Here is a 23,795-nt window from a genome sequence, read left to right as displayed (position 1 = left end):
AATCATATTACAAAATGTGTCCAATGAATAATCAAACATGCTTTGGATTGCAGTTTCTCCTTTTTTTGTCAAAGGACACTAAATAGACAAGAACTCAGGCAGACAGCCACTAGAATCATTATTAAAAGGAAAATGTTGGGGATCCCTGGGTGGCTCGGCGGTTTAGCACCTGCTTTCAGCCCATGGCGTTATCCTGGAGTCCGGGGGTTGAGTCCCATGTCGGGCTCCCTGCATGGAGCCTGCTTCTCCCTCTGCCTGTGTCTTTGTCTCTCTTTCTCTCTCTCTCTCTCTCTCTCATAAATAAATAAATAAATAAATAAATAAATAAATAAATCAATAAATCTTTAGAAAAATAAATAAAAGAAAAATGTTACCTTAACATTTTTTAAGATTTTATTTACTTATTCATGAAAGACACACAAAGTGAGGCAGAGACATTGGCAGAGGGAAAAGCAGGCTCCCTAGGGTCACCACCTGAGCCAAAGGCAGACACTCAACCACTGAGCCACCCAGGTGCCCTGTTATCTTGATATTTAATTAACATAAATTCCACACACGAGTGAAATCATATGGTATTTGTCTTGGACTGACTTATAAAGTTTCCTATACCACCTATTACCCGCATTCTTAGGTACTTACCCAAGCAAAGCAAAATCTTAATTTCTAACAAAAACCTGTAGGGGTATGTTTATAGCAGCTTTATTCATATTTACCCAAAACTAGAAACAATCCAAACGTTCTTCACCTGATAAATGTTTTTTTTTTTTTAAATCAGTATACATCTATATAGTGGAACACCACTTGACCATAAAAGAAGAAAAAGGGCTAAACACACAACAATGTACATGAACGTCAAACACATTATGCCAAGTGAAAGAAACAGGTCACAAAAGGTTACATGCTAAATGATTCCACATATGACATTCTAGAAAAGGGAACATTTTGGACATAGAAATCAAAGCCATGGTTTCCAGGGGCTAAGACTTAGGAGGCATTTGACTAAAAGTATCAGGAGGGAATTTCTTTCTTTTTTTTGGGGGGGGGGGCGGTGGGTGATGCTGAACAGTTGTTCTACATCTTGACTAGAATGGTGGTTACACAATTATGTGTAGTTTTTTAATTCATAGAACGTTACACAAAAAAGGTAAATTTTATAGGATCATGATATCTCTATGAAGAGTTGCTTGCAGTAGAGATGCCATTAATGACACCATGGAGCACATAGGTGACAGCATCTATGAGTAGCTGCCTTCATCCTAATCAGATGTTTATCATCTCTCCTACTTAATATGCAAATCTGACTGACCTGCTCACATTATGGTCTTCTTGTGTAAGAGACATTGAATTAAGTTTCTTAGAAAGTCTAGAACACCAGTGGGGGCCTGGAGATTCTTCTCTGAATGATGCCCATGGCTCTTCCAGTGAGCTTCCCTTGCTCCCTTTATTTTATAGCTCTTGCTTTTTCTTTCTTTCATGAAAATTGTGTGTCACCTTGAAAGAATGATTTTTTGGACAGTGTTTCCAAACTTTTTTCATATTATGACTCTTTTTAAAAATAATATTTGTTTAAAACTCTTAAGTAAGCAGATGACCAGGGGTGCTCACCCTGGAATGGCCACCCCAGGCCCTGTCCAGCCTGAAGACAGCTGAAAGCATCAATGTCTAAAAATCCCAGCATACTTCACTTCTCTGAGTCTAGTTGTTTGGAGGGGCAGGTAAATCTCTGCTTTTGAAGAAAAATGAGTCCTTTTGTTCTGATGACATTATTCAGTTAATTTTAAGCAGTGTTCCATCATTAATCACAATGCATACATTAAGCAAATACAGCATTCTGTGTGTGAAATTTTCCTCTCCTAAAAGCTTTGGGGCTGCTTTACATCTTTACACTTACAATCATCAGAAAATGAAATTTGATAATGTTTTGATAGCAGAGCACTATAAAAATGCAGATCTTGCTCTAACTTAAGATTCTTTGTTACCTTTGCATAAAATCCTTGAGAGAAATAAAAGTCTTGCAGAAATGTAAAATATCATCATGTGCCCTAGATTTAACTCTTAAATTTTCTTCATATTCAATATATCCCTCACAAGTTTTCTTTATGAAGCACAATCACTGGAAAAGAAAATTACAAATCTACATCACACCAAATACAAAAAGTTTTGGTGCCAAACAACAATCAGTTGCTTCGTACCAACTATATGTCAAGAGATAAGTGTGAAAGATAAATTAAATAAGATACTCATACATTATATCATAATAGGAAGGAAAAGACACGCATGCACATTCTAAAATTCTGAGGTAGAAATATTGTTTTCATTATAGAGATTTCACCAGGAGAGAGACACACTTGCTAGGGGGGAGGGGAGCCGTGATTCAATTAGTTCATGATGGTTAGGGAAGAACATTGATGGGAAAAGTTCAGGGGGCAGATGAAAAGATATCAGGAAAACAACATGCATCATAAATATTTCTCTTTAGTAAACTGGTGGACTGTAGCAGAGTGTACGTGCAGGGAAATAATTGGACACAAAGCTTGGACAACAGTTACGTTGGGCCTAGTGCAATATTTTAAACATTGAAGCTTAATAAATGTCCGTGAAATGATTAACAGGTGGGAGCTGAATTAGCATCTGTCTTGAATGTGAGGCCATAAAATGTTGGGCTCACTGATAGAAATATTGCCCTTCTTTCCTATTTTCCAGGGCCTAACCTAGTGGCTGATAGGACTAGCTGGTAAAACACTGGTATATACTGGCTCAATTAATCGACTACTCTGAAGGTCATGGAATAGAATTACATAACATCAGTAATTTACAGCTATTAACCTTTCTGTGAATACTTAAAAATCAGATGCTGTGTAAATTTATTATTTCTAATGTCTACTAAAAATCCCTCATTGTAAGTGGCAATGTTGACCTTATCTTGTAGATGGGAAAACCGAATCTCAAAGAGGTTAAATGACTTGCCTTAGGTTGCACAGTTAATTAATGGAAAAATTGGAATTTGTAGCCAGGTTTGTCTTGAAATATTGCACATTTATCTTTTGGTTTCATTGAGCTAGGTGGATTTGGGAAGCAAAGAATGAGAGAGTGAGGGAGATAGAAGAGGCAGACAATTAAAATATGAACTGTCCAGGCCCCAGCCTTACCTAAATGCCCGTCCCAAATATCATCCCTGTTCCCTTTATGCTCTGTAAATGTGCCATGTTGAATTGCTCCACACTACCCACTACAATTTATAACGCAATGTGTTTTTCAGTGCTCCTTTATTTACTATTTGGCTCCCATGCTATATTTTAAGTTCCATAAATACGGAGATCAAGTCTATATTATTCACTTTTGTATCACCCAGGGATTAAACTAGTCCATGGTATGCAGTCACATGTGGAGAGAATTAAAGAAAAAAAACCAAACTTCGGAGAGAAGAATATAAGGACAAGAAACAGACAAAACAGTATTCCAGATGGCACCGGCATTCCAAGCCAGGGTAGCTAGGAGAATTGTTCTGCCATCAACTGTAAACAGGGGAGTTAGGGAGGGAGTCAAGTTTCTTTTAGAGACTGAAATTAGGGAAGCAGGTAGCTTGGGCTTAGAAATCAAGAGTTCATGGTGACAGCAGGATACCTAAGAGTAATAACTAACAGAAAAGTGAAAAACCAAGCTCTAGAGAAAGGTCCAAGCTGAAGCTGTCAACCATTGAGTCATCCCTCCAGGTGGAAATTAATGCCCCAGAAGTCAGTAGGTTTTCTGAGGAAAATGACCCAAGGAGGTGGATAGAGCATCACCCTGAGGATAGGACAGAGAGCATATTCCCAGTTAGGGCATCAGAGGAGGAAAAACTATTTAGAAAGAGAGACGTATCCTCCCTCCTACAACTCGCCAAGATCCTCTGACCACATGGAAGTATCTTGAAAACTGTGGTCAAGTGTAGAGTCTCCCGCCAGCCTTGCCACAGGTAAAAGCACCTACTCCTCTTGGGTGATACCCCTCCCTGGACTGCCATTGATCAAAGCACCTGCCTTCTTTATCAGAGTTCTATGAACACTTCTTCTCCCCTATTATAGTTTAATTTCCAAAAGGACAGTGATCATTTTTGTTCATCTTAATATTCCAAGTGTCAAATGAACATTCATTGACCAAAAATTGACTAAAAGAGATTAGAGAAGGAGGAGGAAAACGAGAGTGGTACATCATAAATAATGAATAATAAAAATTGTCAACTGTTGTGCAAAGATCAAGAGAATGCTCGATGGAAAATCTTGTCTAAATTGCACTGCATTCTCTTGACAACAGCTATCCTGTACCACTTGCCTACTCTGAAGAGATTAGCCCTTTACAAACATTTTCTTTTCAGAGTTCACTGATTTATTTATTTTTATTTAAAATCAGTGAGCCAACCTATCGTACATCATTAGTTTCAGATGTAGGGTTCAGTAATTCCTCAGTTGCATACAACACCCAGTGCTCATCACATCACGTGCCCTCCTTAATGCCCGTTACCCAGTTACTTCATCACCCCACCCACCTCCCTTCCAGCCACCCTCAGTTTCTTCCCCATAGTTAAGAGTCTCTCATGGTTCTTATTTGAACCTTAGAATGACTTTCTGAAGGGGCTGCAATTGTTCCCATGTAATAGGTGCAGAAACTAAGTCCCAAAGCAGTTAGAGGACTTGCCCAAGTTTACTCAGTAAGTGATGAGGTGACATAGAATTTCAGTTCTGCCTCTAAACCTCTGTGACTAACCAACTGTAAGGTACTGTCTTCTTCAACCTAGGTTACTTTTTGAAAAAAAAAAAAAAAAAAAAAAAAAGATTTAAGGCATTGCTTAGATGTGTCCAGGTTACTGAGAGTTTATTTCTCCCTCCCCATTCCATGTTGAAAGTATATTTCTGTAACTTGGATCTCTCTATGAAAAAGAGAAATCACTGTAAAATAGAACACACAGATCTTTCTTCATTGTTTAGGACATGCATTTTTTTTTAAGAGAAACTGTGTCATTATTATTTCGAGTTTGTGAACACATAGCACATTCATTATTAGCTCTTCATCTGAAATAAGTAAACCTGCAACTAAAAATAGCAGATAAATAAATGAGCCATTGAGAACCTGGTGAGTTTTTCTCTTTCCCCCCTCAGACAAGTGACTCTCTCAGCAGGGTGATTATATTCATAAGGATTCAAAATCATTAAATTTTCAAGTACATATTCTTCCTTCTAGTATGCCTGTGTCTCTAATGGTTTGTCTAAACCATTAAACCAAAAGCTCTTCACAAGTTAAAATTGCCTAACATGATGCTAAGTGGTTTATTGGAGGCTGAATTTTTATTCTGTTTGCTTATTTGGCTTTTCATGTATTTGGGAGAGAAGAAAGCAGAGGGAGGGCAAGCAGGAGGAGGAGGGGGGAGAGTTACATGCTTCTCAGTGTAAAAGGGGCCTTCAGATCACATGAGTGAATTGTTTACAGAAACTGAGGCTGGAAGCTAATGGGTGACTTGACCACATAGACAGTAGACTCAGGACTGGGACCCAAACCTCTGTATCACTCAGACCGGGCCCTGAGAGAGAGAGAGATGAATCAATGCATGGATTGGGGTTCCTTAGAACCCAAAGACAAGAAATTATGTAATTTTACCAACCTGCAACGGAGTACTGGATAATGGGGGCTTTGGGGTCAGAGAGCCCAGCTCAAATCCTAGTTCTCCACCAACTAGGCAAATTATGGATGCCCCTAAGCCTAGGAAAGGAGAATAATCATTGCTGTGATAACTTAACATAACTGTGATAACTGTGAGAACTTGCTATGAGTTCTCTTGTTTTAAGCACATTACATATATGGGCCTTAAATTCTACCTTGTATGTCTAGAGGTTTAATTCAGATAATATATATTAGAGCATTAGCCCAGAGCATTCAGAGTACCTATAGTATTTTTTGGTCAATAGTTAAAGAATATAGGTATTAATAATCTCTAAATATTAATGAAATGTAAGGGGCAACTTTCTTTTAATTACTAACATAACCAGGTGAACTATTTTTTTCATTATAATGAATAAAATACAAATTTTAAGGTTACATAGTGAGTGAATACTCTCATCAAAATTCTCTTCAAAACATTTCTCCTAAGACATTGAAAGATTTAGGTTTAATTTTAAATTCCACTTCTTTTATCTGTCATTTCTATTTCCTCTGAAACAAATATGTATCATAGAGAAGACACTCATTATCCCAGGGATATGGAATAGCCAAACAGGAAGTCTTTCTAGCATTTTCCACTGAGCAAGCATTTTCCACCAAAAAGCTGTTGACTTTTCTCACTGCTAGGATAGGACAAAACAAGGTCTTTGTATATTTTCAGTTATTATTTACTTTAAAAATAGGTGCAAAAAATACCTCTAAAGTAGAAGACTTGACAGATTCATCATTCTGCCCTCATTTCTCTGTTGGAGAAGTTAAATGTAGGAGAATTCCAGCAAGTTAGCCAGCTCTTATCTCCATCGGCCTCATCATGGTCATGTTTTTCACAGATGTGGGCATCTGATGGTGGGAAGTGTCAGGCTGAGGCTTTGGATGCCTCTGTCTCTGCCTCTCATTATTTCACCAGGAAAACATGCCAACCCAGTCACCATTTTTCGGAAACACCCAAGTGACTTGTGTCTGAACTCTGTCCTCTTCCTAAGGCTGACCTTGGACAAGAATAGTCCATATGCTCTGATAAGTGACAGTTGCTTTCTTTAATTGACATATTTGTTGCAACCATAAATGCTATGTGCTTTGAATATATTAGAAAATAGAAGACATCTATTGGCTACTTTTTGAGGAGTGAGTTTTGCAATGACTAAGAAGTGATTGTAGTCAGTGTTTATTACACACACTGCAAAGTATTATTAATCGTTAAATTCATTTGATGCCTCCATTTTAAATCTCTAATGTTCTTATGGTTCAAAGTGAATGAAAGCTTTACTGATGGGTGTTCTAAATTTTAAAAATCACACAGGCGAGAAGCAGAAGCATGACAATATGAGTTTCAGTGTTAATACAAATAGATATAAAATCATGCTTTCCTTTGAGAAATTAAAATACTGCCATACTTGCCAAATGGATTAATTTCATGATTATAATTTACATCACAAAATGTTTCTTCTCCTTAAAGAAAAATGTCACCTCATAATTTCATTCATGGAAAATAGCTTTAAAATGGAGGTCCTTAGGGTGTGTGGGTGGCTCAGTTGGCTGAGTGTGTGACTTGATTTCAGCTCAGGTCATGATCTCAGGGTCATGAATTGGAGCTCCATATTGCTCCGTGCTGGCCATAGAGCCTGCTTAAGATTTTCTCTGTTCCTCTACCTCTGCCCCTTCTGCTTATGCTCTCTCTCTCTCTCTCTGTCTTAAAAAAAATAATAAAAATAAAAATGAAAGTCTGTAAGAAGGTATAGTTACATTAACAAAAATGAGATGCACATAATTTTTGAGAAACATGCCCCAAATTAGAGTCATTTTGTATGGGTTATGGAAGACAGCATAATTAAATTATTTCACTTAAAGGCCTTGGTAACTCCAAAACCAAATCCTAAGTCAGTTTCTGAGCAGTTTGGGGAAGAAACTCAAATTTTTCTGAGCCTCAAGATCTTCACCTTCAAAATAACAATTTCTGTGAAGATCCTTATCTTTAAAATAACTTCTACCTTAGAGTGTTGCAATAAAGATGAAATTAAAAGGTAAAAAAAGAAAAGAAAAATTTAGCACATTTTCCAGCACATTCTAAGCACACAAAAAATAGTAACTGCAACTATTAATACTACAAAATGCAGAACTAAAATCACACCTCAGATTAGAATATTTGCTAAAGACAATTTGTCTTCACAGATCTGAAATGCTTTCAATTCACTAATTTCAAGTGAAGGCATCCAATTTTCCATTTCCCTTTGTAGTTCATTTCAAATAGTAACAGTGAAAAGCATGTATTAGGAGGATAACCTGCCATCTGCATGCCACAGTGTATGACACGTGTCATCTCCCTGAGTACTCAGTGATCCCACCAGTGAGCTTTATTTTCTCCATCCACAAGTGTGGAAACTGAAACTCGGAATTGAAGTCAGCTGCCCAAGGTTATTCTGCCTCTGATGACTAAGCTAGGATTTCAACTCAGACCACTGATGTCCATGCTCTTGAACTCTATTCCATGCTGGCAGTGGAAGTGATTAGCAGTAAGGAGTAGAGTGGGCCAAGAGCCTTTTTCTACTTTAAATAAAGTGAGTCTAGATGAATAGTTCAACATTGGGCATCAACTGTAAGATGGGGAAAATCTTACACACTGTTTGGGTAGAGTTAAGACACATTAGAATTTGAATTGTTTGGTTATTCATGAGATTGCATCTTCAAAATGTCTTGTCTCAGAAATATAATTTTGGGGGGCTCTGGGGGGCTCAGTGGGTTAAGCATCTGACTTTGGCTTAGGTCATGATCTCAGGGTCCTGGGATTGAGCCCCTGCCTCGGGCTCCCAGCTCAGTGAGGAGCCTACTTCTCCCTCTTGCCTTCCACCCCCACTCCTACAGGTGCGCATTCACTCTCACACCCTTTCTCTCTCAAATAAATAAATAAATAAATAAATTTTTTAAAAGTAAAGAAATTTAAAAGTAAACAAATTTTCTTCCTTGGTTTAAAAACCAAGCCCAGAAGCATGTGATTTATAAATCTTGGTTTTGTTGATTCACATATTCAGATTTGTTCTGCTTTACTGTTTCAACATGGAAAATGTTTATCATGATGAGCTTTACTTATTCCTAATAACTTGGTATAGTACTTTAGATATTTAACAAGAATTGAACCCCATTTCACAGACATGTTAGCAAAACTGAAGCTGAAGGATCGTCATTTCAGTAGCAACATTGCACCAGAGAAAAACATCACATTTTTTAAGATTGAAAATATTCATAGAGTGAGCAAGAGCCCTAGCACTAAAATGCACTTTGATCCCCATTGCCAATTGAACCACACCCCAGAATCATCATTTGAGGTTTCCACACAGACATCATGGAAGTTTCCAGATGTTAGATTTGATAACAGAAGAAACATCAGGATTAATATTAGTGTACTCCTCTAAAACCAACTCCTGGTTGAGTATTTTACACATTCAAGAGGTGTTATTATCATTTCAGTTTTTTTTTTTTTTTCCAGTATTCAGATGCTCTGAGGTAAAGAAAACACCTACAGATTCTTCAGAAAAGAGCTGCTTGTTGAAATAGAAAGCCTGGCCGTGTAACACTGAGAAGGTTTTCTTGATTCCCTTCAGGTTCTTTGCAGCAACAGCCTGCTTGAGTCTACAGACTACTGGTTGCAGAATCAAAGGACACCTTGCCAGATTGGTTTTGTGGAAGACAAGTCTGAAAACTGCGCTTCTGTAAGTAAACATAACTCTCAGGATATAATCTGACAAAGCAGAGACTCCGGCATGTGTGCTCATGCTAAAGATGGAGGTTTCATAATTCTTTAAATACAAGGTTAGGAAAGTATCTTTTTTTTTTTTTTTTTTTTTTTGGAAAGTATCATTTTGAACATGCATAACTGGTTTATATGGACCATTAACAAAATAGCATGCCGAGCTCATGTTTCTACTCTCCCTTTGCTCATTTCAGTGGGTAAATTAACCTGATCAATTCCCTTTAAAGGAAAAATGATGTTTGTATTTTCAAGACTGAGAAAAAGATTCAGAAATAGAACCGTATGATGAAAAAAAAAAAGAATCATATGATGAGAAATAAGAGACCATTCAAGAGCTCTCTTGTATTCTTTTCAATATATTTTATAACTGCTGCTAGTAGGTATTTTCCAACAGGAAAATTGTGTACAAATTTTCTACCATTCTTATAAGTTATGGTCATCATCTGAAAACCTTTCAACCTAAGAAATCCACAGGCATACATTTTAATATACTGGAGCTGAGCTTCACGTACAAAACCTTTTTTAAGGAAGAGATGTTCTTATAAACAAAATTCTTATCTTAATATGTGGATATGTATTACTGATATGAGAAAATCAACAATATGATTTTTCTTCCTGTTGACATATGCTCCATCCTGTATGTTCTACAAAGCGATATGTTTCATTTTAATTGAAATCACCTAGCCCTTTGGGGGTCATAATTACAGAGATTGGGGAAGAGTATTTCCAAAGCGGAGAGAAATGTAATTCTCATGACTAAACTGAGAACTTCAGCTCTGAGCTATTCTTGGCAGTAAGGTGAATGCCAGCGTTTCTGTTAAAAGAAAAAAATAAAACAAAAAAAGAAGGAAGCTGAAAATGGGATGAAGAAGCTTTTTATATATATAATGGGCAGAACCAGAACTGGCAGACAGAGGATATAAAACATTTCACACTGCAGAGTCCCATCGCACAAGGAAAGCAGAGTCCATTCAACAGACTTATTTCAATTTCCTTGTTTAGGCAAATGATTTTAATCCTGCTACTTTTAGGACTTTTAATCCTTTATCCAGATAACTGATTGATGTCTAAAAATCTTTGGGAAAAACAAAAAGGATTAGGTGGCAAGTAATTTAATAGTGATACCTTTTTTCCAAATTCATTTCTGAGGTGAGTTAGAAAATGCAAGCATTTGTGGATAGATATTTCTAATCACATAGCTATCCACTGTGAAAGGGAGAGAAATGCAGCATAAAAGCTCTCTAGCTACATTCTGGAAAAAGTTGTCGTCCAAGCATCTCCTGTATTAAGAAGTCTCCCACTTGGAGGGGCGCCTGGGTGTCTCAGTTGGTTAAGTGACTTTTAATTTCAGCTCTGGAAAAAATTAAAAAAATAAATAAATAAAATAAAAAAAAATAATTTCAGCTCTGGTCATGATCTCAGGGTTTCTGGGATTGAGCCCCACATTGGGCTCTACAGTCAGCAGGGCATCTGCTTGAGATCCTCTCCCTCTGCCCCTCCTCACCTATGCTCTGTCTCTGTCTCTCTCTCTCTCTCTCAAATAAATAAATAAAACCTTAAAAAAAAGTCTTACACTTGGAGAAGGCATGAATGTTGGGGCCCTAAAAATTGTGTGGTGGAGGGCAAAGAGGTCTTCTCTAACCTTTATATTTTTGGAATCTGGATTGCAGATCTGCAATTAGAAATGCTAAATTTATAACCAGATTTAAGATTACCATTGGATCTCCCTAAGTAAAGAGAACTCTCCTCCTACTCCCCACCAATCCCAATAGACTCAAATTTGGACTTAAAACCATATGACTTCTTTCCTTAATTCTTTGTCCCTTTATAGTGTCAGATGACATCATTCAGGTTGATTCATCCTGCCTTTACAGTTCTTTCTATTCTTTCCAAAAGGGGAAAAGCCTAAACACAAATAAAAGGCATACTGGAAGATTTGTTTTCCCACACTGTTTATAAAAATTGTCCATGATTCTAAAGCTAAAGAAATTTCAAAATCCTTATGGCAAAGTATCCTTAATCTCTCAAAAATATAACCTCTAATCCCCTTTTCTTCATGTACGAGTCCTTTCTCTCTTTCTGACTTGGCACGGATTTCTAGGGCGAGAAGAAGAAACAGAGTCCAGTGTTAGGCATTGCTGAAGGGAAGCAATTATTTAGAGAGTAAATAAAGGTGAGCCATGGAGATATCTGACCAGGACCAGGACCTTTTGATCACGTCAACCATACATAAGGAGTGGCCAAAATGGTCAGGATAATACCTATTGTTGTTTGTTTTTTAGGGTTTTATTAATTCATGTACTTAATTGCTTCTTAAAAACAAATTCTCGGGGATCCCTGGGTGGCTCAGTAGTTTAGCACCTGCCTTTGGCCTAGGGTGTGATCCTGGAGTCCCAGAATCCAGTCCCACATCGGGCTCCCTGCATGGAGCTTGCTTCTCCCTCTGCCTGTGTCTCTGCCTCTCTCTCTCTCTCTCTCTCTCTCTCTCTCTCTGTGTGTGTGTGTCTCATGAATAAATAAATAAAATCTTTAAAAAATAAAAATAAAAACAAATTCTCCATAGCAGGATGAACATGAAAGCTGTAATTTAAAGGAAAACTTACTGCATTTTAAAATAGTATCTTCATGCAAGTTTCATTTAAAAATTCAGTGGAGTAAAATCATACCAAATTAAAATCTCTTTTCACATAATCACAACAGAATCCGAGGAACCTGTAGCAATGTTGGCTTATATTTTATTGCTTTGTACTTTTTGTACTCTGTTTATAGGTCTGTGTTAATCATTGGTTCTTTAATGTATTTCTTCCCAGTCAAAATTAGCAGCCAACTTTTACAGATCCAATTTTGATTGGCTTAGTACCCAATATACTGACTCCAAACGTCGAGACTTGCAGTTTCTTAGAACTAAGACCCTTAGAGTACCAACATTTTCTGAATTCAAGAGGTCCACTTAAAATTTTTATTGAGAAACAAACTCAGATTTGGAAAACATTCAGGGTATTGTGCACATGGGTCAGTATGACTGTTGTCAAGCATCAAGAGATGAGTTTTTCTAGTTATTATCTTAATAGAGAATTGCACTCATCTCATAGCTAATATGAAGAGCCTTCATGAAGAGTAGCTTGAAGCAGTCAAATAATATGGGGCACACCAAAGAGGAACATCTTGCCAGGAAGCCTGGCTCAAGGAGCCCCCTAAAAGTTTTCCACCAGGTATCAATTATAAGCAATGTGTTTATGTTTTCTTAGAGTTCTCCTACATAGTTTCATTTTCTTTCTGATTTGTGATTCCAAAAAAAAAAAAAAAAAAAAAATCACTAACCTTGGCTTTCAGGGTTTTTTTTTTTTTAAACTTGATTATTTTTTTAAGATTTATTTATTTATTTGAGAGAGAGAGAGAGCAAGAGGAGAGAGTGGGACAAGCAGACCCTGAGCTGCTTGCAGAGCTCAACCTTGATCTCATGACCTGGAAATCATGACCTGAACCAAAGTCAAGAGCTGGAAGCTAAACCAACTGAGCCACCCAGGTGCCCCTGACCTGATTATTTAAAAGAAAGAAATGTGGAAAGGGATAATGGAATTGGAAGCCAATTTTCAAACCCAACAGCTGAGGCATTATCTTAATAGAGGTCCTTAACACAAGGAATAGAAATTGGATTTTCAAGACTCTTGACTTTTTTTTTTAAGATTTTTTATTTATTTATCCATGAGAAACACAGAGAGAGAGGCAGAGACAAACGCAGAGGGAGAAGCAGGCTTCCTGCTGGGAGCCTGATGTGGCCCACGACCCTGGCATCAGGCCCTTAGCTGAAGGCAGATGCTCAACCACTGAGCCACCCAGGCATCCTGACCCTTGACTTTTTTTAAAATTAAAAATTAATTTAGTTACTTTTTAATCTGCTATTACTCTTTGCTATTTACTCAAAAAAATTTGTTTTTCAAAAATCCACTTTTGTTTTAATGCTTCATTAAAATTACCTTGACAATTCACATTACTTCTATTTACAGCTACTGTCAGACTCTTTTCTTACTAATCATTTTAAGACTTGGCTATCACCCTGCAAATAAATTACATCCTCTAGTATGCATCTTAATTGACAAATCATGGTATTTGAAAATGTGTTACATTTGCCTTAAATTTTTAAATAAACAAATTAAATTCTCAGGCTTCAACATCCCACACATGACACTGCAAAACTAAGAAGAGATCTGACAGCCGTTCAGTGAGTCTCTGACATCAATGCAATTTGGTGGCAACAATGACATGATTTTTTGTATGCTCTTTATTTTATATTCTTTCTCCAAATATTTATATACCTAGTCTATTATGAAATTAAAAAATATAAATTAGAGAACTCTCTGCTTGATATATTGATCTATGGAAAAATCTAGACTTACATGATCAAGGAAAAATACAATTATAGAACAATGAACAATGATCTAGTCCAGATATTGACCAAACTTTCAAGCAACTTTTAATATTTTTTTTCCTTTAAAAATCAAGCTTGGAACTTATTTTTTAAATTCTTTAACTTTGGACTTACAGCAAAATTGCCTGAATTCCTAAAATTCCTAGATTCCCCATATACTAACTTTTTATTGCATTTGCTTATCCTTCCCTGTGTGTGTGTGTGTGCAACTGTGTGTAAGTGTACATATAGGATTTTTTTTCTAAAAGTTTTGAGAATGAGCTGCAGACATGATGCCCCTTTATCTCTGTATACTTCAGTGTGGGAAACAAATATTTAAAACCAGAATTGAACCCAGAGCTGAAACGAAGAGGGAATTTTTATTTTTATTTTTATTTATTTTTATTTTTTATTTTTTTGAAGAGGGAATTTTTAGAGTTTATTTTAATTGAAAATAGAATTCATATTCTATCACTTATGTTGTAGGTAAACTGCTGCATAATAAAAATTAAGATCCTTGACTTTTTTTATTGGCTCAAGGAATTACAGTGTACGTCTAAATATCACTCTAATAAGTGGAATGAAACTTCCAATAATTCATTATATGAAAAGGAATTAAGAGGGAAATCCAGGTGGTTATTTGTATGACTATTTAAGCTTGATGCAACTGCAGAAACCAATTTTTAAATGCTTTTGCTTCAGTGAACATTGAAACAAAATGAAAAGCCAAATAACGACTGTGTAACTGTATATATGTATATAATAGCCTCACAGTATTAATTGCAATGCATAAAGAGTGGCCACAATTCATTATGAAAAAGTGAAATTTCCAATAGCAAAGTTGGCAAAAGGCCAAACATAAGAAATTCATTGAAGGGGTAAATGGGTGGTTCAGTTAAGCCTCTTCCTTTGGTTCAGGTCATAATCCCAGGACTATGGGATGGAGCCCTGAGTCAGGCTCCTCCTCCTCCTTCTGCACCTCTCTCCTACTTGTTCTCTCTCTCTCTCTCTAATAAATAAATAAAATCTTAAAGAAATTCACTGAATAATACAATTTTTAATTTAGACTTGAAAAAATAATTAACTGCTCTGATAATCGAGGAAAATAAATTCCAACTATTACAGAATATTTCCAGTAAAGTGGTTAAGATTGTAAAAATTATGATACCCAGTGTTGGTGTAAGTAAGAAGACACTCTCAAACAGCTGACATTAAGGAGTAGGAATTGACAAGTTAGTATAATCTTTCTGGAGAAAAGCTTTGTAATGTGCATTGTCCAAAACATTTTAAATATTCATGACTGTTGATCCACTTCTGGAAGTATATTCTAAAGAAATGGCCAGAGTTACGAGCAGACTAATATAAAATATAGAGAATGCACAAAATAATGTACACAAGGCAACACATGAGATTGATTTAGAACATGAACTCTGGAGTCAGGCTGCTTCAATTTGAATCCCATCTCTCCTTTCTAACTACATAGTCTTGAGAAGCTGTTTAGTCTCTATGTCTCAAATTTCTCATTTGTCAATTTGTCAATTGTTACAGTATTTATCTCATGGGTTGTAAAGATTAGATGCATTAACATGTCTAAGTTTTTTTTTATGTCTAAGGTTTTAGAACAATGCCTGCACATAGTAAACATTATTAAACATTATTAAGTAACGTTATTAAGTAAACATTATTAAGTATTCTATGAACTTAACTGCATGTGATGGCAAAAAAGAAAGACCTTGCATGGCTCACAATATAATACAGGCATGGTTAAATACATGTTGGACATTTATGCCATGAAGATTAATGCATTCTTTACAAACCAGGTTTGGAAAATAAAAATATTTTGGCACAAGGAAATAAAGGCTCACAATATAATTATGCATAAAAATAGAGTCCAAAATTGTACATAATTTATTTTAAATAGGACAGGTTAATCAGTTGGATGAAGGAAAGAGAGAAATCAAGAATAAGTCCTGTGGTTTGGGCTTAAGCTCCTAGATGGATGGAAGTTTCATTTACTGTGATGGTGAGGACTAAAGGAGAGGGAAGCAAGTTGGAGGTGGGAGGAGGAGGATGGTGTTGAATGTCTTAGTCATCCAAGTGGCAATGTCAAGTTGGCAGATGGATGTACAAATCGGAGTTGTTGGCAAGATCAAGTTGAGAGAGGAGAGATTTAAGGCCCTTCACGGTGACCGTCAGAGTTGGGAAGACCAGCCAAACCAGGGAGGGTGTGTAGGTAGAAAAGAGCGTTTGTTACTGGTCATGGGGTATTCTGATAAGTGCTCATCCGTTGATCTTCATGTCTCAGGCTTTCCCCAAGAGCGTTTGTAACTGGGCATGGGGTATTCTGATAAGTGCTCATCCGTTGATCCTCGTGTCTCAGGCTTGCCCCAAAAGCAAAAGTTTATTATTTAAGCATGTAAACCTGAGTTTCAAATACATAATGGAGCATCTTATGTGTCCTGATATCTTTGCACTTAAAGTACAATCAGAGGAATAGACCTGAGTGTACTTTTAAACCTGGGGTGTTCATACCATTTTTCAACTGTTTTTTAAAAATTCATTTTGACAGAAGAATGCATTATTAAAATAGCTCAGAATAGCTTTTAGTTTCGAATTTCATACAATTCCTGCTATTATAGCAATTTTCCTCTGAGTGGAAAGTCTATCAATAGGGAAAAACTGAAAACAATAAACAATGTTCCTCGTTAAATACCTTTCAGCTTCAGGGATATTGACTACATAATTTCTACTTCCTTTTAGTAGAATTGTTTGTTTGGACCAACATGTCTTTCTTAATCAGTTCTTCCAAAATCCCAAGAAAACTAGTTAGAAGTAATAGTGTGTGTGTGTGTGTGTGTGTGTGTGTGTGTGTATTACAGTTTAGCATCTCAGGTTTTTAAAAAAAATAAAGAAAGAAAAAGAAGAAGTTTTAAAAGTGGACCTGGCTAATGACCACCATAGGATGTCTGGTTTTTAGTTCAGAGCCTCTGGAATACTATTTCTCTCTTTTGTAACAATGACCACAAGCTCAACCTAGAGATTTATTAGGAAATGAGAAAATGCTAAATGAAGAATTTCTGCTCTTCCATACTTGAATATTTCACTCTTATGAAGACCAGAGGCAGCCCTTACTTTACATTTCAGAGAGTACTGAGCACATTGGTTGGTCCATAAAGTCTGTAATGTCAAGATTGAAATGGATTATCTGGAGGCATTCAGTGTACTTGCTGGAACCATCTGAAGTGGAAAGTCTGAAGCCAGAAGGCATGAAGGAAAGTGTGCCCCTGCTAAATTGTGCCTTGGGTTTGTTTAATATGATCATTCAGCAGACAGCCTAAGTCAGTAGTGGCTCAAGTGGTTTTATTAGGCACCCAAGGATGAATTCTTCTAAAGCAGGATCTATCAACCTTTGACTCTATTGTTGAATTAGGCTGGATGATTCTTTATTATAGGGATGCTTTCCTGTGCATTGTAGGGTATTTAGCAGCATCTCTGGCCTCCACCCAGTAGATGCCAGTAGGATCTACTCTCCAGAGCAACCAAAAATGCTTCCAGATGTTGCCAATCTCTCCTGGCCGGGGGTGGTGGGTGAGGGGCAAAACCATACCCAGTTGCAATTGCTGCTCAAGAGTTTCTAAAACTATAACTCCTCATCTCTCCTGAAGTATCTACCATTCATATGCTTCAGCTCAAGCTACCCCTCATGCCTGCACAGACATGGAAGGCAAGCACAGCCTCCACTTCTCCCAAGTGATCCCAGCCCACTTGCTACCTCCATCAGTGACCATACATACTGGAAGGAAGGACTGAAAATAAAAGTTCATGAGACAGTCAAAAGCAGTTCAAAATACCTACCTGTAGGTCAAGGTCAATTAATTTATGGCCACTGCCTCTACCACACATAGAATCCAGTACCTCTGGAACATCCCAGGCAACCAATTTCTAGATTGAGATATATTACATTTATATAAATAAATAAATTTATTTATCAAATTTCTTTTATCAAATATGATGCAGTTATATAACAGATCATTGGAAAGCAACAAGAACGAAAAGCACTCTAATTCTAGTACCTAATGGATCTACTCTTTGTACTCAGGTTATTTCCTTCCACCCTTCCTCCCATAAACCAGAAAGAACAGACATGTGAACTCATCTCAATTCCAAATGAGAATATGGGCCCTGGGCTGAAGGGCTCCTCGTTTTTTAAGAAGAGTCAGAAATTTTGTTTTCTACATGAAATGTGATTTCTAAAAATTGGCCAGTAATAAAATTTTCTTTCAACATTGTATAAACAAAACAGAGCACATCTATGGGATGGAATTAGCTGGTAGGACTTCCAGTTTCTGACATCTGCCCCTTCATCTTGTGCACACCTGGTGTCATTCTTGTTATCTTCCAATTTCTATTTGCATTTTGAATTCAAGACTTCTGTCACTAAACAATCCCTCAAATGCTTTCCAGCTAAAAAATTCTGTTAGTGTAGGGCCAAGTATGTTATTAGAGCCCCCTTTCTCATTACCTGAATAAGCTTGTCCAGATTTTTACTACTCTCCACAAATAGACATCATCTTCCGTGGCTTTACTCTCTGAAGATGATTTGGAAAATAGAGTCTTAACTAACCTGGAAAATAAAGGACATTGGATATAAACTATGCCAACTTCTTTTCCTTTATTCATATGGTGCATATATACATGTGTGTACATATATATTCATGCATACATATAATATATAATACATATTTTATATTTTATATAATATTTTTAATAGTATCATAATGGATATATTTCTGTTGAAAGTGTTGTTCTGGTAAGTAAACAATTCACTTCACAATGAGTCAACCAAAAAGTATTGTCCACAAGATAAAAAACTAACACCATAGGTGTATTTGGGCTGAAGCATCCACTTCAAGACCTTCCACCATCTGTCCTGTCCATATTTGTCTGTTAATCAGCCATTACTCCTTGCTACCACTCTTTCCCCAAGTCCATTGGAATACTTGTTGTTCTTCAAACATCAGTGTGCCTTTGCTCAACTATTTCCTTGTCCCAGGCTACCCTGGAACCAGCTGGCTGCCTCAAGAATTCTTACATACTTGTTTGGTCCAACTATGTTCATACAAAACAGTTGTTTCAACTTTTAAGCATTGCTTATTCATGACAATTCAGGAAAAAATATCATATTCGTTTTTTTCCAATTAATTCCTGAGAAACTCACTGAAATTTCCTGCACTCCTTACTTTATTTGGAACTGATAGCTAATTTGTCAATTACTTCAATGTTGCATTCCTTCAAAATTGCTTTGTCTTAAAGAGAACATGTGGTCATCATTCTTAATAAAAGTACTCTTCACAGCTGTATCCTTAAATACTTAACTTACATATGCTTTTCCATTGTTACATAGTCCTATGTTACTCCACAGCTTCTTTAAAAAGCACATATCAAAACACGTGAAAAACACTTTTCCTTGACCCTCTCTCCCTGTGAAAACATTCATCATATGTTCCTCCTTCTCTTGATCACCAAACTTAAAAACTAATAAAAAGTATGCTGTCTCTGCTACCTGGCTACTATCTGGCTGTCTCACCATTTGCTGAAATTGTTCTTATTAGTGTCACCAAATCCACTATGTGTTTTCACTGTTTATATTGCCTCATTCTTAGTAGAACTAACTGTGCCCATACTCCCACTCAGCTTCTGAAGACTAGCTCTTTTCTCCATGGCTCCAAAACATTATTCTTCTAATTGTTTTCCTGCCTCTGGGATCATTATTTCTTTGTCTTATTCCTGGACTTTTGCTCTCCATGACCCGGCATTTTGTGGTAGCATTTTCCAAAGGTCCATGTAAAAGCCTGGTCCCGTCTTGCTGATTGTGTTCACAGGAACATTCATTCATACCTCATGGCTTTAGCCATATCTACTTGCCAATGGCTGCCATCTCTGTACTGTAGACTTATTTCTAGGTACTTGCTGGATATACCCACCTGAACATCCCAGAAATAACCCAAATTTAATATAGCTGGTGGTAAATATGCAAAAATTTGTCTGACTTCCAAATTTTCAATTTCTGTTGATGGTTTGTAATCTACATATTTCCCCTTGCTATGCTCCTTAGGATCACACTCATTTTATCTTTCCCTTTACTTTTCATCTCTGATGGGTTACCAAAAGCTTTTTTGATTTGTCAATTCTGGCTGTGCATTTCCAGTCTCACTATCCCTATTTTATTGCCTCATGCCCCTATATATTTCTTCTAAAGATTTAATGTACAAAAATCAAAAGCAAACATAGAGAAGGGGGGAAAAAAGCAAGAAGACCCTAAGGTCCTGTTATCTTTTTCTCCAGAAATCTTTTGCAGCAACAGATTCCTAGATTTATTTTAAGGTTCTGACGGTAGGAATAATTACATTCCCAGTCCCCACTACCACCCTCAGCATCACAGAATTCCTCCAGGGGCTGAATCAGTTCAGTGTCTAATTCAAGACCTAGCTCTAGTTTGCAATTGGACTGAATATGAATTCCAAAGGAGCTGATTCACCATGGCTATCCTAATTTTTAAAGTGCTACACTAAACGACAGGCCAGTGAAGAAACACTTTGACATTGGTGCACTTTGACATTGGAAACACTCACAATATTTATTTGCCAGAGCCTCCTGGTAGCACCAAAATATAATATTAACTGGAGAACATGTTTACACCACATGCTAAGCAAACAGAATGATTCTCTGTTCTGTCAAACTAAGTAGCTAAGCTTCCATTTGTGATGTCTAAGAAGCCAAAAGCTGAAATAAAACTAAGAAGATATATTGCCCATCCCTCTCACTTTTCAGGTGAGAAGAAAAAAATGCAATAAAGGGAAGGGATTGCTCGGGGCTAAGGAGTAGATTAGTAGCAAGGCCAGGTCTAAAGCTCAAACCCACCAGCTGTTAAAGCAGAGAGTATACTTTTTCAGTATTCTGGTAGGCCCCCACCTCTGTAAAATATTATGATAATTGTATCAAAATTTCATAAAAAGTACAATTCCTTCATTATAGGATTACGTTTATTTGAGGCATAAGAGCTTTGTATTAGTGATCCAAGCTGAAGACCCTTGGAACTATTGAAAAGTTCCAAGAAGTTTTGGTTGTTTTTAGTAAATTTAGATATTTAGCTTTTTGGCTGTTTTTAGTAAATTTAAGAATGTCACATGTTCGTGGATAAATTATTGTCAGATTATATTTGGTTACATCAACCATAGCTATAAATGACATTAAGATCTGATATGTCTGTACCATCAAGCCAAAACACATAGCCCTTGGTCATCTCAAGTGGCGATGCCTGTACTTACCCATCCAGCTGGCATTTATTAGGTTTACTATGTGCAAACTACCTATCAGAACCTCTGAGGGGTATAAAAATACAAGCAAAGGATCTCTGCATCTTAAGAAGCTCAGAAAAATGGGCATTTTAAACAGTAGAGCAGCTCTGAATACTGATCCCTCCTTTACTCTCCTGGGCTTGTTTGGTTGCTATTTGATTTTTTAAAATTTGATTTTGATTAGGCTAAGTCGTTTTAGTGAAATCTATTTCCCCATTATAGTGTGAAGCCTTTGGTGTCACTCCTCAGAGATTCATAGACGTCGGCCTGTGCACAGTCACCTAGGATGACATTGGTTTTAGCAAGTCTCTCTTTGGCTGTCTTTCTCTGATCTTTCTTTTGAGTTTCCTGGTTCATTTGATATTATACCCCTGCCTGTTTGACTTTACTATTTTACCAGCTGACTGCTCTACTGCTTTTAACAATGCCTTAGAGTAGAAGTTGCTCAGCAGTCTGATCCAATTAAATTTAAGCAGCCACAATTTTTGAGACCAGTTTTGAGTTTTATTTTGACCCCATGAGGGCTCCTCCTAGCTATTTCTCTTTCTGGTTCTCCCTAGTAAACTAGCTGGCCTATGGTTTAACTTGTTGCTCTTAATTAAGAGGAGCTACTGTTTTCAAGAATGCCCTTATCTTGAACTTCCACAGATTCCATTTCAGATAATCTCAGTTCCTTTAGGGAGAGTTTCTGAGCTCTCTTTTTCTATAGAGGACATCTCCTTCAGGGCAAACTCTCTGAGTACTGGATGGGGCAGTAGCCTTTAGAGCTCTTGGTTTGCCTTCTCCACTTGGAACTTCTGCTCCTCCAGCAGGCCCTTGGCTTCTTTTTCCAGCCCCTTACTTTGTAACATGGAATTTGGTGACCCAGGCAGGATCTATAGCTCTAGAGACAGGGGCTTCGTGTCTCCAGTTAAAGGTAGCTTAATGTCCTTCAGCATTCAGACTTGTTGAAGGTAGAGTTGATATTGTCTTTATGAAAGCTAAGGCATTTTAGTTTGTCCCTGGAGAACATCTCATTAATTTTTTTAAAATTTTTATTATTTTGTTATTGAAGTAGAGTTGACACACAATGTTACGTTAGCTTCAGGTGCACAACTTAGTCATTTGACAACTATAAACTTTATGCTGTGTTCACAAGTATAGTGACACCTGAGAGCATCTCATTTTTGTGTAAAGTGAACAAGTGAATTCTTGTCAAGAGAGCCAAGATTTTCTTCAGGGGAAGAAAGAAGTTGGAGTTTCTTGTAATACCTGGAGTCCAACTTCAGACGATGTTTTTGTTAATTTTATTCTGAAAATACCTAACAAAAGTCACTTGAGCAGTCATTAAGAACCTGTTAAACAGCACTGGATTTTTGTTTTGTTTTTAATTTTAGGGAATATAATTTCAAAGTGAACCCACAAAATAAATGTTGCTAAAATGTCCCCCTAGATATTACATGAATTGATTTGCAATCTAGTTGTTGGCTGGAAGGTACTTAAATATTAAAGGAAATCTGGCAAATGGTGATAAATGTCAAATAGCTAAAACTGAGTCATTATTTTTGGTACTAACTGCATAGAAGACCCAATTGCCTACTTTTTTTTTTTTCCCAATTGCCTACTTATGCCATTTCTTCCTATAAAATTGTGTTATCAACCTAAGAGACTTCAGTCATGTGTTCTTGAAACATACTAAAATTTTTGTTTATTTTTAACCAGAAATTCATGGATAGATTTATCTGCAGCAAAGAGAATTCTCTGGTCACTGCAGTTTTTGTCTAAGAGCATTGATAAGTAATATGAGGTAGGTGCAGGCTTAAAAAAAAAAACAAACTGATACGAAAATTAAGGGTTGCACTTCATTTATCACCACGAATTCCCAAGTGACCTGGTCGATGTGAGCTCAAAAGTTTCCTACAGTTTTAAGATTCTTTTCAAATGTTATTCATTGTTCTTGACCGGGAAGTATTGGAAAAAAGTGACATTTTGCTTAATTAATGAGAGCAGCATAATGTTTCTGCCTATTTTACTTTATTTTATTTTTTTACACTGACCTTCAGCATATTTTGTTAACTCAGCAGGTTGCTGTGGCTCTGATGCTTCATCTGTGAAAACACCTTCTGTTTGAATTACCTAAGAGGCAAAAGAAACAGGGGTGTATTTTTGGTTTACCTTAATAACTGCAAAGGGAATTCATCAATCAATGCCACAGGCATAAAGGTATTCTTATGACAACTCAATTTTATTGACTATTTTTCTTCCTTCAGTAAGCCTGTCTGTGAAGATGTCCTTTCTCCTCTGTCCATCATAACCCTTTCTTAGTCATCATCTAGGCAGAAAGCCCTTTGATCTAAAGAGAAGTGATTTGAGAGAAGAAAAGCACAGAACTGAACTCATGCCCTGTTCATGTGCCTGGAAACTGAAGGAGGAATTAATTTGCTTAAGCAAAGTCCACTAGAGTTACAGTTTTTGAAAGCGCTTTTTGAAATTAATCAAGGGTGAACATTTTAGAGATTGCCTAAAACAAAGCTTCACAAGGCATTTAAGTTGGTGCAGAAATAATGGATTCTTGTGGTGCATGAAGGTTTATGTCAGCTCACTTGTTTGAAAA

At 36.8% G+C, this 23,795-nt stretch overlaps 1 protein-coding gene and 1 long non-coding RNA gene across 5 annotated transcripts in view; one reads left to right on the top strand and one right to left on the bottom strand.

The window, feature by feature from the left end:
- SPHKAP (SPHK1 interactor, AKAP domain containing) overlaps positions 1 to 23,795 on the top strand; it is a 168,611-nt gene that overhangs the window by 47,068 nt on the left and 97,748 nt on the right. For 2 of the 3 annotated variants that reach the window (XM_077869098.1, XM_077869099.1), the window contains exon 4: positions 9,288 to 9,395. In XM_077869098.1, the coding sequence (XP_077725224.1) occupies positions 9,288 to 9,395 (108 nt within the window). Of the gene's footprint in view, positions 1 to 9,229; positions 9,396 to 23,795 lie in introns of those variants that run through there. The other variant, XM_077869100.1, reaches the window with a different exon arrangement.
- Positions 5,635 to 23,423, bottom strand: LOC144296145 (uncharacterized). 2 transcript variants are annotated; one of them, XR_013363301.1, is made up of 4 exons: positions 23,239 to 23,420; positions 18,367 to 18,468; positions 17,700 to 17,786; positions 5,635 to 5,733 (listed from the first exon to the last, which is right to left on the bottom strand). It is a non-coding gene; the product is annotated as an uncharacterized LOC144296145 (long non-coding RNA). The 2 variants fall into 2 exon arrangements; XR_013363302.1 differs by lacking the exon at positions 5,635 to 5,733 and adding an exon at positions 9,895 to 10,789 and having other exon boundaries at positions 23,239 to 23,423.

Source organism: Canis aureus, chromosome 24 (assembly GCF_053574225.1).
Source record: "Canis aureus isolate CA01 chromosome 24, VMU_Caureus_v.1.0, whole genome shotgun sequence".
Lineage (NCBI taxonomy): Eukaryota > Metazoa > Chordata > Mammalia > Carnivora > Canidae > Canis > Canis aureus.
This window is presented reverse-complemented; position numbering and strand designations above follow the sequence as displayed.